This window comes from Pteropus vampyrus, unplaced genomic scaffold (assembly GCF_000151845.1).
Source record: "Pteropus vampyrus isolate Shadow unplaced genomic scaffold, Pvam_2.0 Scaffold7, whole genome shotgun sequence".
Taxonomy (NCBI): domain Eukaryota; kingdom Metazoa; phylum Chordata; class Mammalia; order Chiroptera; family Pteropodidae; genus Pteropus; species Pteropus vampyrus.
Window position 1 is genome coordinate 2344156 of NW_011888788.1, and position 16468 is coordinate 2360623.

Consider the following 16468-nt stretch of genomic DNA (forward strand, 5'->3'; position numbering starts at 1 on the left):
CTACTGCTGTCCTTATTCTTCAAGACGCACAAGGTACTGTTTGAAGAATATAAACCAGAAAGACTTCAGATTCAGGGATACGATGTGGGCTTAAATGCAAACATGAACGGTGGGATCCTCGTCTGCTTCCAGAGCACCAGAAGCCGGGTTACAGAGGGAGGAGGAGACCAGAAAATTCTTTTCTAGAGGAACTGTGGGAGGAGACCAGAAAATTCTTTTCTAGAGGAACTGTGATCGGCCCTAGAAACAATACGTTGCATCTGGACCCCACAGTGACAAGACAGCTTTCCACCTGGTTGTTCGGGGTCAAGGCCCACCAGCAGACAAGCTTCACTCACATACAATGACCCTGCAATCCTATTTTTTATTACTTCACAACCCTGGGACAATGAAGGAAGCCTCTAAAAGAGCCAAAGAAACAGGAAATAAGGCCAATGCAGAAGAGAACATGTTAAAAATAAAAAAGAAACCTGTATCTTCACAAAAATAAAAATATTTTGAACGTAGGAGAAAAAGAGACGTCATTTTAAAAAGCTTTAATTGGTAAATAAAAACAAAAATAAACCGTAAAAGGTCTCAGAAACTAAAATCAAGACAGAAAAAAAATTCAAAAGGCCTAAAAGTCAAAGATATTTCCCCAAAATAACAGAAATAGAAGTATAGAACAAAGAAAACAGAATATAGGAATAATAAAGAAAAAAATTTCCAAGAACTAAAAAACATGTTTACAAATTAGAAAGACCCACTAAGTACTCAGCGAATTAATGAAAAAATATTCAGATATTTTGAAAACTCAAAACCATCAATTGTATTAAGGAAGACCTTAAAACAGAAATGTAAAGACAAAGGGAAATAAAACATGAGTTGGCAGAATTTGGACAGAAGTAGAAGAAAAAAAAATGAAAGTGCTAAGAGAACAAGAGAAAAAATGACATGAAAAAAGAAGGGTCACAGACTAGAAATGAAAAAAGAGAATACAATGTAAGAGGAAAACAAAATTAGAGAAAAGTGATAGCTAGAGACGGCCGTCAAAGGAGATCCAAAATACACACAGAGCCCTCAAATAAGAAACCCAAAAGAATAGACTAGAACAAAAAATAAAGATATAATTTAAGGCAGCTTTTTTTAAAGTAACAGGAGCTTTGATGTTAAATATTGGAAGTGCCAGAAAAAACTGACCCAGAATGGTCAGCATCAAAGCATATCTAAGTAAAGTTATTGAATATCAAAGATAAATAATCTGTAAGACAGGCAAAAAAGATCAAGACATTGATAAGAAGAAAAAGACTGGCTTGATTTCTTCACAGCCACATAAATATCAGAAAATGGGAGAGCAGCAACTACAAGGTATGATTCAATTATTTTCTTAGCTTTGTATAATTTTCGCACATGTTAGGCACGGTGGTAGAGACAAAGGAAAAATAAATCCAGGCATCTGGACCATCTTTGGGCGCAGCTCTCTCCTGTCGAGATGGGAAGAGGCAAAAAAAGATTCTCCCAAGTTAGTGTGTGATTTCCATTGCTTTGGTCAAAGAGTTTTGTCAAAGGCACTTTCATAAGTCTACAAAAACTACTTGCTGGTTTCACTCATTCCTTTGGTCACTGGTACGTAGTGTGTACCAGACAATGCTAATCACTTTACATGTATTATTTCATTTAATCCTTACAACAGCCCTAAGACGAATGCTGGTATGTTTAGTCTCATTTCAGAGGTGAAGCAACTGATGCCCAGAGTAATTCCTGCAGGGTGTGTCACAGAGCCCCCAGACCCAAACTCTTAATCACTTCCCTCTGGCACCCTGGCTAAGGCTTTAATAAATATATAAAGAACTCTTATATAGGACTCGCCTTATCTGCCATGAAGACAAAAATTAGTAACTTCTATTCCTCATCACTCCTTTTATTTCCATTATAAAAAGAACACCCACATACAAACCCACACCCACTCAGGAGGGTAGACACGAAACCCCAGATGAAGGACACAGCTCCTGCATGGGACCTGAGACGGTGGCGGTGGGGGAGTGGGAGGGGTGACATAAGTGGATACCTTTTCTGCGATGCCGTTTTCTGTCGTGTAAATCGCCATAAGCTCGGTGTCTTCATTGTCTTGTTCACCACTGGATGTGGCACCTCCATTTATCACCACCTGAAGAGAAACACTCCATTTAGAGGCTGTTTCACCGTATAGCTCTCTGCTGTATGGAAATATTTTCCCCCAAAGTCTTCTGTAGTCCTCATATGAGACAAAAACTGTGCATTTTTAACCTAATGAATTAGCCAAGTTTGGGGAGTTCTTAAATGAAACGCCCAACCAACATGTGCTTCATCAGTGACCTTGCATGTGTTTTTGATGGAGGAGAAACATACCGCATGACCCATGGAGGGAGACCAGGAATGGAACGTCCAAAGAAACTACAAGGAGTACGATCCCCTGCACCCTCCAGTGGCAGGAAAGGCTTGGCTGATAGCCCAAAAGCTGCTGTTTGAGTGGGAAAGAGGCATCCTGAGCTGACTTGGTTAAGATTCCTTTCCAAGTAAAAGCCTGATGATAACAATGTCTACTGTGTCATCCCTACAAGGGGATGTAACGTGCTAGTTACAGCACTCACGCACTGCCATTCACCTAACTTACTAATGATGCCTCCCTAGGAGGTGCACAGCGGCCATGGGTACTGCTGCCTGTCTTGAAAAAAATAATACAGAAAATAATATACGTATGCATAATAGCACAACTACATTTTTAAAATATATATATTAAAAAAGGCAAAGTATATAAAAAGTTTAAATTCTGGTACTGTAAATTACAATAAAGAGAAGTAAAAGACAAGTGATTGCCTAAGAGAACATACAGTGTAACACATAACAAAAGATTAGTATTAAAATTTCATAAAGAACACCTGCAAATCCATAACACGAACAACCCAAGGGCAATCCAAGGCACAGGGCAGTATACGATTCACAGAAAAAAAACTGCAATGTCCAACAAAACACACAAAAAGCTGTTCGATCTCATCGAAAATTATAGAAATGACCATTAAAATCTCATTTTTTAACATAATTAGAGAAAAATTTTAAGGTGAATCTGGTACTGACCAAGGTAGGTGTGAGGTAAAAGCTACTCTAAGTTATTAGAGAGATTATGTTCTCGGTGGAATGGCCTTTGTGAAAGGCAACTAAGCACTGGGATTTAAAATGGGCCTTTTCTTGGAGCCAGCAATTACACTCATAGAAACCTATCCTTCAGAAATATCCATGCAAGTGGTATGTACATTCAAGGTTAACGCCTGCGGCATGATTTAAAATGCTGGATACTCGGAAACAACCTAAATGTTCATCAAAAAGATAGACATTTTTACATTATGGTGTATCCACTTCAAGAATAATATTCACCCAATAAAAATAATAAAACTGGTGTACAGACAAAGAAAGAACTCTAAGAAATACTGCCCCCCCCCAAAATCACAAAACAGTAAGCCTAGAATTATCTTATTAGGCTAAAAACATAAAATAAAATTTTAATAACCTCCCTGCTTGGTAAAGGATCCAGAAAAGTCACAAACTAGTATGAAAGTTCTCCCAGGGACAAGAAATAAGGCTGGGCACCTTTCATTTTTCACTCCCAAACATTCTTTAGCATTTAGATCTTTTATAACCAGTATCAGTATGTATGTGTGTTATTCATATATTGCTTTTTAAAATGAATAAAAAAGATGTACACCAAAATATTAACAGTAGCTGTCTTTAATCAGAGGGGCCATTTTTGCTTTCTTTTTACCTTTATATATGTCGGTAATTTTCTATAATGAGGACAATTTATTTTTACAACAGGAAGAAATTAAAAAGACCAAAGATTCAAGCAGTGTAGCATGGATTGTGCGGGTCCAGAGAGATTTAATGCACTCATTTTTGTAGTTGAGGAAATCAGGCCAGGGAAAAATTTAATTTCTCATTCAAGGTCACAGACATTATAACTCAAGTCTGAAGCTAGTTTTAAAGTAAGCCAAAGATCCCAATTAACTGGTACATAATTCTTACAGGGCAAAATTTTCTTATATCATATCAAATAAAGAGTTACTTTTAAAACTATCTCTAAGGCATGCTGCAGCTTTTTATGCAAGCCAGTTGGGTTTGTGGCATTTGTTTGTAAAACTAGCTGCCAGCAGGCTACAGGTTCCCAGCCAAGATCAAGTCCACAACACAAAACTCTAACTTACTATTAGAACCATGCTCCAAGTCTTATCACAGCAGCACTCAACCCACTGAGAAGCCAAGAGGTACAAACACTCAGGATGAACTGACTTAAAACAGTGTTTAGTTACTAAATCATCAGAGAAACCCAAAACTGATTTAAAATCCTGTCCCAGCTAAGAGTAACCTTCGCCCACATTCATCACCAGTTGCCAAAGGGAGCAAAGGCTTCATCGAAACAGGGCTTCCTTTTGGGGTGATGAGAAGGTTTGAGAACTAGACCGAGGTGATGGTTGCACACATTGTGGATATGTTCAATGTCACTGAACTGTTCTCTTTTATATTGTTAATTTTGATGTGTAAATTTCACCTCAATATTTTTTAAATCTGTGTATGTGGCACCAAAGAGGAAATTTTGGAAGGAGTTAGCAACTCCTACTCCTCCCCTGAGTAATTCTATTCACACACACAAATAAGTACTATAAAATGCAGATGCTTCTCAGGCTAGGAAAAGGCTCACATAGTCTTTCAACAAACCCTGTTTGAGCACCTGCTGTGCTCAGGCGATGAGGATGCAATACTCTCCCTGCCCAACGGGGAGTTCCAACCAGAGTGGGTGCAGGGTTAATTCTGACTGAACACAGAATGCATCAGGGCACCAGAGAGTAAAACTCTAGTTTGTTTTACTACAACTTTTCCTCTGGTTTATTAAGTGAGCTATTCTGATAGTCTTTTTTTTTTTTTTAAATTTAAAATTTAAAATTCAAATGTTACAATCAGTTCTTCAAGAAAGACATAAACTTTAAGAGAAAAAGACAAAAAATGTTCCTGACACTATCAAAGCTTCACATTTTTGAATCTCTAAATATTATTTCAACTGGGAAATAAAAGATGTCTTGGAAAGCTTTCAAACTTAATACAAATGGGTTTTCTTTTGTGTTATTAATAGCATCACAGATAACAGAGGAGAATCTTGGCATCTTTCGTCTCAGGAAATTGATCAAGTTTTTATAAGAATACATATATCAGATTTAAAAAACCTTTGGGAACAAGTAGTCCTTTCTCCCCTCCAAAGTATTTAAAACCAAACTTGTGGCTTTAAAATTTCCCCCCAAACTAATATTATACAATCACTCAATCAGCTATGAAAGCAGATTTTCTCTGCCTACATTTATCCAGTTGATTTTGTCTCCAATATGGAGGGCTATGTTGCCTTAGGGTATAGGAGTGTCTATTGCTATTGCTCAATAAACAGAATGTATTTGTTGCTTTATTTCATCTAAGTTAAGACAATAATGCTTAAAGTGTGTGTTTCTGAATAATAATCCTGAAATGGTCAAATGTACAGGAAGCAGGAGTGTAACAGGAGCAATAGCCACCGAGTGACACGCTGAATGCCAATATCACAATAATGCCAATTTAAAGTAACGATGGAACGAGTAACTTGTTTACTCAAACACAAGTTAAAGTGAATCGGGGGCTGTGGACATCTGTAAGGTGAAGGCTACAAAGTACCTGAGAAACCCCATTCCTCTGATCAGAGGGTTCAGAATTTAATTTAGCATCTATATGGGTATAATCCACCTTCCACTGTCATGTGTCCAGTAGCTAAGTGAACCAATTTATACTAACACAGTCTTTTTCCAAGTAGTAATAAAGTTCCCCAAATTAACTGCTTTCTATTCTTTTAATAAAAAGGTAACACACTATTCTCACTCTATACACGCACGCGCGCGCGCGCACACACACACACACACACACACGGAGGATTATTTCCACTGGTATCCATATCTACTCCACAATTAAAATGTGCTTTAAATAAAGAAGAAAGATATCAAGATTAGTATTTCCTATCCTTTAACTCAAGTGCCTTTTTAATGAACATAAAATTTACCAACTACTTTCAATATCATTTGAAATCTCAAACTACCATAAAAACTAAATCAAAGTGAGTATAATACAACATATGCTAAACCTATAGAGCTTGTCAGTCTTAGATTGACTCCCCCCAAAAAGCAGCTGAAGACCTAAGGTAACACTAGCAACACACAAGCTGATGGAGGCAGCAAAGCCCCTAATCTTGCTTTCAGTGCCTCTTTGAACTTAACAGCCCCCTGGGGAACACCCAGTGGTCACATGCAAGCAAAGTCATCTGGAGTAACCAACAATGCTGCCGAAAACACAGCTCCTTCACCTGCGCTACACAGTCTGTGTCATCTTGGTACAGCCTAAAAAATTAACTTCTTCAGCTGTCTCGGGGCGGGGGGACCGGGGAGTCCTGGGGCTGCAGCAGCCAGAGCAAGCTCAGGATTCCTGGTGTGTCTCTGGAGCATGTCCCCCAGCATAACTTGCTGTTCGAGAAGAGCCAGAAGGTGGCTCACCTCTCCCCATTCCTGGCACCTAACCTAATGAGCTGGGTGGACTGTCACAGGCCCACACTAAAAACCATTTTTTGTATGTGCTCCTGCTCCCACATGTGTCCCATGACGGTGGTGATGGTGACACCTGACATTTGGCTGGGCAGAGACTTATGTCAAGCAACGGGCTGGACACTTCATCAAACATCTTCCCTTTAAGGTGATATTTACAAGAACTTAACTAGAGAAGTCCCTGTGGACCCCCATCCACAAACTGATTCCAAAACAGATCCCAAGGGTACCTAGCGGGTTCCGGCACTTCTCCCAAAAGGGGACACTTATCTTCCATTCTTTCCAGGAGGTAACACTTTATAGATGACAGGGTAAATTTCTGATAGGTAAAGAATATATAAGGGATACAAACCAACAAGAAAAAGGTCAACATCCCAACAGGAAAATAAGGAAATAGAAACAGCTCCTGAACATTAGAAAAGATGCTCAATCTCACTCCCACAAGACTGCAAATTAAAACTATAACGGAAAACTTTTTCCAAGTATTAAATTGGTCACAACCCCATTCTGACTCACATTCCACTGGCACGCCTGCAGGAAAGCAGGCGCTCACGCACTGCTGATGGCAATGAAATGACCTCAACAGGGCACACTTGGTGGTGACCCTCAACTTAGCAAGGCGTGCGCCCTCTGCCCCAATAGTCCCATTCCTGGAAATTTGTCTTTTTATTACATCTGAGTGAAAGGACCTGTGTACAAAGTTAGTCACTGCAGTGCTAATGTAACAGCAAAATAGTGGAAACCATCTAGATTGTCTATCAAATGGAAATATTTAAATAAATTATGGTACATCCGTATCAGAGATGCTCTGCAGTTACAGAGAGAATGAGGGCACTCTATATTCTGACATAGGGACGTACAGAACATCAGCCGCGGTATATTAGTAAGTCAAAAAAGCGCAGGGCTACAGACATAGATATTTGGATATACACGTGTGTGTGTAAAAGGAGACGAAGAATGCATTTGCTTACATATTCACAAGCTATTTCTAAAAAGTGGTGTGTATGGAGAATTGGTGTGTACAAGGCCAGGCAAGGGACTTTTCACTCTCTATATACTCTGTGTACTCTTAAATTATGAATCATATGACTATCTTACCTAGTGTTTAAAAAAAAAAAAGAATTTAAACTTCAACTCCCTTTAAGGAACAATTAACAAAATTATAGTACATCCATTAAGTTAAATACCAGTCTGCTGCTAAGGAGGGCAAGGCAAAATACATTCAAACTTTCTGGGAAAGAGGTCCAGGATATCTTGTTAAATGCAGTAAAAAGCAGGTTACGGAACAGTCTGCAGAAGCACCAGCCTGTTTACAAACACACATAATGGCAAGAGGAGTATTCTTTCTGCCTTACAACCACGCATCGTGTGGGACCTTTTCCTGACTCTCATACCTCCCTTTCCAGGTGAGAGTGGATCCCCTTCCATCTGGATCCCTTCTTTCCTGGTTTCTATGAATGTGGCTATAACAGGGATGATCCTTCAAGGAGATGGGATGGAGCAAAAAAAGATTCCTCCCCTATCACAGTGTAACTTCTAATGTTTTGGTCAAATAGCTTTGTCAAGGCATTTTCACATTTTAGCTAAACTAACTACTAGTTTCTCCTTATTCTCTTCCTCACTGCACATTTCATATGTGTCGGATACCATGTTAATAAATGTACATATATTTCTTCATTTAATCCTTGTAACAACCCTGAGACAGATGCTATGTTTATTCCCATTTTACAGATGAGGAAACCGATGGCCAGAGAGCTCAAGTAATCCCCTCAGGGTCTGAGACACACACATTAGCATCAAGACCTTACTCCAGACCTCAAGCTCTTCCCTCCAGCATCCTGACTGAGGCTTTAAAAATTATCTAGACAGTCACTCCCCACCCTTTGTGGCCCCAGAAAATGCCTATCATAGGAGTCACAGAGGACTGTTTCCTGAAGCCTGATGCATCTGTACAACAGTTGATGGCAGTGATCCCTTTTCAGACTCCCTATCTGCCCTTCTGCATCACTGTTCTCTGGTTCAAAAAGCATGGTGGAGATGCAGGAGGGAAGTGGAACATTTATTAATTGCCTACTGGGTATATGAACTGATGTTGATATGTATGATCTCATTTACTCCTCAAACATCTAATACAGACAAGGAGGCTAGAGCTCCAAGCATGAGTAGGTGCACAGGTTCTCACAGGTATCGAGGAATAAACTGAGACTTATACCTAAGGTCCTAGATCCAAGCCCATATTCCCACAATATGAAGTTGTTCTCCACAGATGGAGCCAGAAGAGCCATCCCCTACCCCGGGGATATCGATAATGGCAGGCACAGCGCTGATCCCCGCCTCGCTTTCTGCCACCTTCATGTAATTGGCCTTAACTCCAACTGCATGAAAGAAGCTGCATACTGTCATTTCCAGGAAGCGTTCGAGATCTTGCTTCCCAGCAATTATCAGTTCATCTCAAATAAACTCTTGATAAAAATTCTCCACAGATTTGGACATTTATATCGACAGAGTGGAAACATTAGATCCATGATTTGCTATTATGTCATAATGACAAGGTATGTGTTCAGTGGCACTGATATGCCAGGATATAATAGGAAGTTAAAGAGCCTTATAAAGCAGATTGTTTGTGTGTGTCAGAATTTTATAAAAGAACACCCAAATATTTGTTTTACCTCCAGAAAGAAATACACCAAAATATTAAGATGTTGTTTTTCTGGCTGATAGGATTTTCAGTGATTTGGGGTTTTCTTCCTCATTATAGGATTATGTTTTCTAAATTTTCTACAATGAATGTATTTCTTTTGTAAATGAAGTTATACAAATAAAACAATGACAGAAAACAAACGTGCGAATTATTAAAAAAGATATAGTGAAAGAACACATTGGTTTTCCCGCTATTACCATTTCATTCTGACAACATATCTGTACCATGAAGCCTGGGGAGAAATATAGATGCTTTAAAATATGTAAAATTAAAGGAGGCGGGAGAAACAACCAAGTAATTACTACCAGACAACCTCCCATAGCCTATCTTCCTCTTAGATTGCTTGACTAAACCCCAACAGGAAATCAGCTATTTCTCCAACAGAATTTGGGATTAGATTACAGTAAAGAAATTTATCGGAATTATCTTCCTTCTAATCGTTAAAGCTCAGGAGCCTGCCTACTAGCTTAGGGGAACACAAGTTAGGAGTGAATGAAAAATTTAGAGGTAAAGGGTTCAGCAGGTATCTACACTTAGAAAAAAAGGAAGTCTTAAGTAGTCTAGGAAAGCAAAAGACACAGGCAGGAATCCCAGTCAGGGGCTGGAAAGGCACAAGGCTGGGAGGCAGGGAGGCCACAGGGAGGCTATCATATGATCCAGGCAAGAAATGATCCAAAGAAAACACTGGCGGCAGGGATAGTGCTGAGGGTGGGCCTCGTAGGGCAGGGAAGGCAGCAAGCCTGGACAACCACTCCTGTTATTTGTGCTTGGAGCACAAAGCAAGCACTGAATGTGAGCAGAATGGACAAGATTTCCTTTATTTAAGGCCCTTTTTAGGACCAAGAGTCTGTGAATCGGGCCTCATACAAAAGTGAGGGATAATCCACTTCGTAAACCTTTTCTAAGAAATGACTGCAGCAGCTCTGTTACTTTAAGATCATTCACAGCAAACTGTACATGTCTCAACTATTAGCTGGCCATTTTGTATTACTAACATCTGACATCTCATTTACAACTACCAAAACTCTATTCAAACTAAAAGTAAGCCGCAATATGAGCAACTATGTGTAACCTCAATACCAGAGCAGAAAAATTCATTAAGATCAAAAACTCTAGAAAGAAAGGTAAAGAACCTCTTACCATGCATAAAAATGTTCATTCGGATCTCATCTTTTCAATGTTTTTATTTCAAAGCATGTATCAGCATAGTCCTTTTCTATAAAATTTTCCCCAACTTAGACATTTTAAACAAGAAGCCTGCTCATCTTGGCTGTTCAATTTTGAACTATCGAGAGCATCCCCTGCCCTAATCATGCTTATCATGCAGTAGATTCTAGCCCTTATCTTACAGAAAATAGGGGAACTGAACCAAGTCCCTGGGCTGGCTCCAGGAAACAGAGTCATCCTCAGACCCTTCTCAGAATCACACTGTTGATCCCAAGATCTAATTATTCTTACAGAGAGAGAACATTTTCCAAGACACCTATTATTACCATTCAACTGAGACTTTCCATTTTAAGATCTAACAACTCCAAACCCTCTATTCAGGAATGTACAAGAAGAAACTCCATGGCAACTGGTACTAAAGTTATAAGAACAAGGACATGTTCTAGCTAGCCTTCCTTGCTTGGTTTTTAAAATAGGACTGTTTGCACCAAAAAAAAATCTTGTGCTTTCTTTTCACTGCTGAGAATGAGTATGTTCAAATCTGCCATCCAGAGTCACAGGCCTACAGGAATCAAGGTTACCATTATATGGTTTCTTCACCTATCCCTCCCCATGTCTGCCAAGGTCACTTCTCCTACAAGAAAAGCAAGGGAGGGGAGGGGAGAAGGAGGCGGGAGGTTGAAAGCAGAGGAAGAAGAGGGATCTGAGAAGAAAGAGAGAAGGAAAGAAAGGGGCATCAGCTGCCCTGGCTGCATTCTTACAGGGCACGGCTCTGAGCTGCTGGCCTCCCACCTAATAGCACGCCCATTCGGCCACTTCCCCTGGGGTCTCAGGTCTCTTACAGGAGGGCAGCTTGCCCCTATTCTCTAAAGCTGTTGGCCACCCCCTCCTTCTGTCCTAGTTCCTCCCAAACCTCTCACTCCTGGGTTAGTGTTTTCTTCATATACGTTCTTACGTCTGATCCAGGCCTCTTTTTCTGTCATTGTCTCCTTTATTTTCCTTATAGACTTTCTTATAATCAATCGCCAGCTTCTATTAACTACTTAATATTTAAACTTTCCTGCCTTTGATGTGTGTGTCCTGAGGATAACCTGCACTGTAATAGCCTAAACACTAATAATTATTATTTACTTATGTTTTTGTATTTTCTTGGGTGACTCAGTAATTTGTTTCAAAGGAAAGGAATTGATATTTTAAAGAACAATTTGTTCTACCTAGCATTTTAACTTTAGTTTTTCAGCCAGATCTGTTGAATGCAGAAATTTTCTCACACATTTTCATTCACTGCCACACAGTTTGATTCCTCTGGAGTATTTCCATCATGTAACTATTAGATTACAGCTATGAAAATAAACGGAACTGTTAAATAAAAAAAACTTTCCTGCCTTTACTTACAATTCAAAAGACAGGAGCAACATCTTGACTGATGGGGAGCATAATTCACCTGCGGTAACTACAGAAGGTGAGAAGGAGGGGACCCAACTGTGTTTTCTGATCAATTCTGTAACAATTCAATTCAAAAATATTCTTTATCTTCTAAATGCTTTAATGTATTTTCAAAAATTTTTTAATACGAACATGTTATTACTTTTATAAACAGAATGGTTTTGTGTATGTGTGTAAGTCTAATCATATAAGATGTTTCAAAAAGTTTCTCTGAAAAAAGTAAAAAATGTTTTCAGCTATTTCATATGCTTAAGTTTGGTTGTAATTACGGAGACCACATAATTCATCATACAAACCAGAACGGTTGTAGGCATAAAGGGGAGTTGTATGAACATATATGCAGGAACAACAGGCATAAATCAGGGCGCCCCAGCAAACTCGAATATTATAATGCCTGAGTGTGCCCAGTTTACAACTCTCTTCCTAACTGGTGAATCGGGAAATTGTTTTCTGTGCTAGGAGATGCCAATGTAAACAGTGTTCAGATATGATTTTAGCTGGTCATTCTCAGCAACAAAGCAGGAAACCTGCTTCCTGGCTGAGAGAAGACAACAGGAGAAAGACTCCTCAGGGGCCGAGGGATGGATCAGTGCTTTCCTGACTAAATGGACACAAAGTACCACAAAAGAGCAGAATCTTAATTCCATATTCTATGAATTCATTTACTTCCCCAAATCAACTTAAAAACAAACACAAAAAGCATCCTCTGTTTTGTTTGTGTTTCTTAATTTATCTGCAAGGGACCACCAGACACCCAGGTGCCCAACCCCAAAACCCTTCTTGACTTCTGTTGTACTTGGCCACCCGCATCTAACCCAACACTAAATCTGGTCAGATCTACTCTTCTAACAGCTTTCACCAAAGCTGCCTGTTCTTCATCCACCTGTCTTTCTTCCTAGATGCTCTCAAAGACCCCAATCCAGCAGGCCTGCCAAACTCTTGTCCCGAATGATGTTTCACTTTTCAAAGCCCCTCCATCCCCTGCATCAGCCTCAATTCCCTCCTTACATCACCTAGGGTCCACGGTGCATCACTGCAATCACACCCGCACGAACCTCAGCCGCTGTGCTCTGGCTAAATCTGAAAGTCCATCCTTATTCCTAGTCCAGCTCACTCTCACAATGCCTGAGTCACTGGCTACCTGGATGGAGCTTCTTTGGTTCCCCTCCTACCTCAGCAACCACCTCTTACCTGTCCCCTTTGCCGGCCCTGCTCAGCCTCCACACCTCATCAGTATGGTAGAGACAAGCTGATATCCAGGCATGAAACTTTCCTTCTTTTTCAAAGATGATCTAATTTAAATCTGGAAAACTGACTTGTCTCTTACTCTAAAAAACCTGTGTTGACCTTAAGCCTTCAATATGACAGAAAATCCTATTTCAAAATTTCGCTTCACACAATAAAACATTAATGTCAGCTGTAAAATCAGTAGATCACCTCTCTGTGAATTACTATAGAAAATATCGGAACGTGAATGCAAGTCAGGTCAACCAATGTACTTACAGACATCGAGTCCGTATCTTTCTCACTACACTGCAGTGAGGCAAATTCCATGACCATCTTTTAAGGAATCCTAGAATGGTATTCCTGTTATCAACCTCATTTCCAATCTTAAGAGAAAAACACCTTGAGGCAAGTTCTCTCTAAAGAGTGTTTTTCTTTTAATTAATTAATTAATTTTTTATTTATTTTTACGGTGTCATTGGTTAACGAAATCCAGTAAGTTTCAGCTGTACACTTTAACAGTAAGGCATATATATATTTACACTGTGTATTCACCTCCCATAGTTAGATTTCTTTCTGTCACCACATATTTGTCAAACCAACGCTTTAGGTAACTTTACATACATTAAGTCATAATCCTATATCTGGAAAAATACTAGCCCTGAATGATAATGAATGTGTGTCATCGGCCTTATCTGACTGATATTAATTGTCCAGATAAAACTACCTCTATCTTGGGCACTGCTACCATAATGCAAAGCATGGGCATCTAAACAATAAGTCATTCATTTACTCTCCCACCTTGTAATACAAGTCTGAAGTTGGGTTGCAGGCTATTTCACAAGGATACATTTTTGAAGATTAAACTAAGCCTTCAACATCCTCCAGTACAGAGTGGGCGCTGAGCCAGTTTCACAGCATTCACAGTAAGCATAGTTTCTTCTGGGAGCTAATCCCATCAGGTGACTGCAGCCACAGCACAGGGTCAAAACCAGAGTCAGCCCACAGGGATCCCCGGAGACTCTCTCATGTGAAAAGCATTTGGTTTTCGAGTGCCTTAACCTTCACTGAAAACATGAGTATTAAAGCTAACCCTATGTCGATTCAATACAGAAACTACTTTAGAGTGATTCAAGAGGAAAGGATGGCAGGGAATGCCCTTACTGGAAGGGTGAAGAAAGCGGGGTGCTTTGCTTCGTCCTCATATTTGCCTTCGGTTGAACTCCCAGCCTCCATGGACTTGGACGTAGTATTCTTACCAATACCCATCATTAAGGAAAAACAAGTAGTTTGGCCGCTGGACTGGAGTGGCTGGTAGTGAAGGCTTGTTCAAGCAGGGAGCCCAGGATCAGAGTTGGCTCTTCCAGTGCACCCAATTATCAGGCAGAGATGAGCCCCACCAGCACCATTTCTTAGCATCTAGAAACGGAGAAAGAAGCCAAGTCACTTCAATACACAAACAACACAGGACAGACACATGGTTATCATGTTTTCTGGACGGAAAAGTCAGAATACAAGTTACACCCAAACACCCAAGGACACAGTACTTAACATTTTCCAAGTCCCCACCCTCTTGGTTTAAGGTCACTCACTGATTCTAAATTATCCCCTGGAGAGGAACATATCTCAAAATATTAGAATATTAGAGATAAAAATAGGTCTTTCTTTGACGTGCATTATGGTCTACATTTTATAGCCCAGCGCTATCCAACAGAACTTTCTGCAACAGTAGAAATGTTCTGTAACTGCCCTGTCTCGCCTAGTCGTCACTTGTCACAAGGCTACTGAGCACCTGAGATATGGCTAGCTCAATAAACAGAATTTTTAACTATCTACTTTTAATTAAGTTACATTTAAATAGCCACTTGTAGCTAGTGTCACCCATACTACAAAGTGCAGTTATAGCCAATCTGCTATGATTAAATGGATATTAAAATTCTAAATTCCCTACATGTGCTCGATTAAAGGCAGAGGAAGGCACTCAAAAGTACAAAAAAGAGGAGATAAAACCAATCTAGAATTGAATGACACGTGGAATTCCAGGAAGGTAGCAAGATGAGCTTTAAATGGGCTAGAATGCCACACAAAAAAATAGAGCCAAAACATCCGATATCGATCAAATGAGAACATAACCCTAAAGAAAAAAATCCAACCGATAAAGGAGGAGGGGGGTTAAAATAGCAAGAGATTTGGAGATCCAGGAAGAGGGGAAAGGAGATCGACAGCACTAGATCCAGGATGGGTCTGACGTGCTCAGAGAATCTCAGAGAATCTGATATCACTTAACAATACGCAAGGCTCCAAGCTGACAAAAATCCGAAGCAGAAGTCAAAAGCGGGAAATTACTGAAACAATTCGACACAGCCACGTTTTGGTGAAGAAGAAAATTAAAACCTCATCTTCAAACGGCAGAAGTATGACAATAAAAGAGATCCACTCATAGATTAATAAGCGTTTGGAGAATTTGGCTTCAAAAATTGAGAGGGCACAAAGGAGCCCTACAAGGCTTGGCACATATACAATAAAATACGCCTGGGCACGCCTAAATTTTTATGTGGGGGAAAAAAACACCACAAGCGGGTAGGGGTGAGAAGGGACAGAGAACATTCACTGGCACATTGATGAGAATGATGTCAGATGTTAGCATCAATTAAATTCCCACCGAGAATGAATAAACCTGGCCAAGCTGTCCTACAAATGTGAGGACCCACTTACAAGAAGTTTAGAAATCCAAGCAGGCAACCTCCTGGTTCAAGGAATTCTGTTAGGGGTACTTTTCATTCAACAAATACTTCAAATGAGCCAGTGTGGTTGTGGTGGGGTGAGGGATGAAATCTAAATAAATAAGAGAAAATTATACAAAATTTTAGAGTAAAATAAAATAGTTGCCAGAAAATTAAGCTCTGCCTCAATGCAAGAGAGGAGCTAGGTATAGACACTGAATTTTTCTGTGGTGGTTCTTTTGGTTTAAATGTTCCTGCACATGTTGCATTCTTGTTCACATCCATATCTGTTTAAAGCAGTGGCTCTCAACCAGGAGTGATTTTCCCCTCCGGGAGATATCTGCCAACGTCTAGAGACATCTTTTCATTACAACTGGGGGAGAGCTACTAGCATATAATAGGTGGAGGTCACGGGTGCTGCTAAAACAAACACCCTACAGTGCCCAGGACAAATCCCACAATAAAGAATCATCCAGCTCCAAATGTCAATCGTGCCAAGGCTGAGAAATGCTGGTTTACAGATATTTCCCTCCCCGCCCCTCAAAAGTGGCATCCCAAATGTGCCATGTGGCTCCTTAGCACAAGATCAT

At 39.9% G+C, this 16468-nt stretch overlaps 1 protein-coding gene across 1 annotated transcript in view; it reads right to left on the reverse strand.

Moving 5' to 3' along the window:
- The window catches only part of SLC23A2 (solute carrier family 23 member 2), a 101381-nt gene that overhangs the window by 53038 nt on the left and 31875 nt on the right, over nucleotides 1-16468 (reverse strand). The window contains exons 2-3 of the mRNA XM_011369975.2: nucleotides 14320-14574; nucleotides 2048-2146 (exon numbers count right to left, since the gene is read on the reverse strand). Coding sequence (XP_011368277.1) covers nucleotides 2048-2146; nucleotides 14320-14427 — 207 coding nt within the window. The 5' untranslated portion in view covers nucleotides 14428-14574. The remainder of the gene's footprint in view (nucleotides 1-2047; nucleotides 2147-14319; nucleotides 14575-16468) is intronic.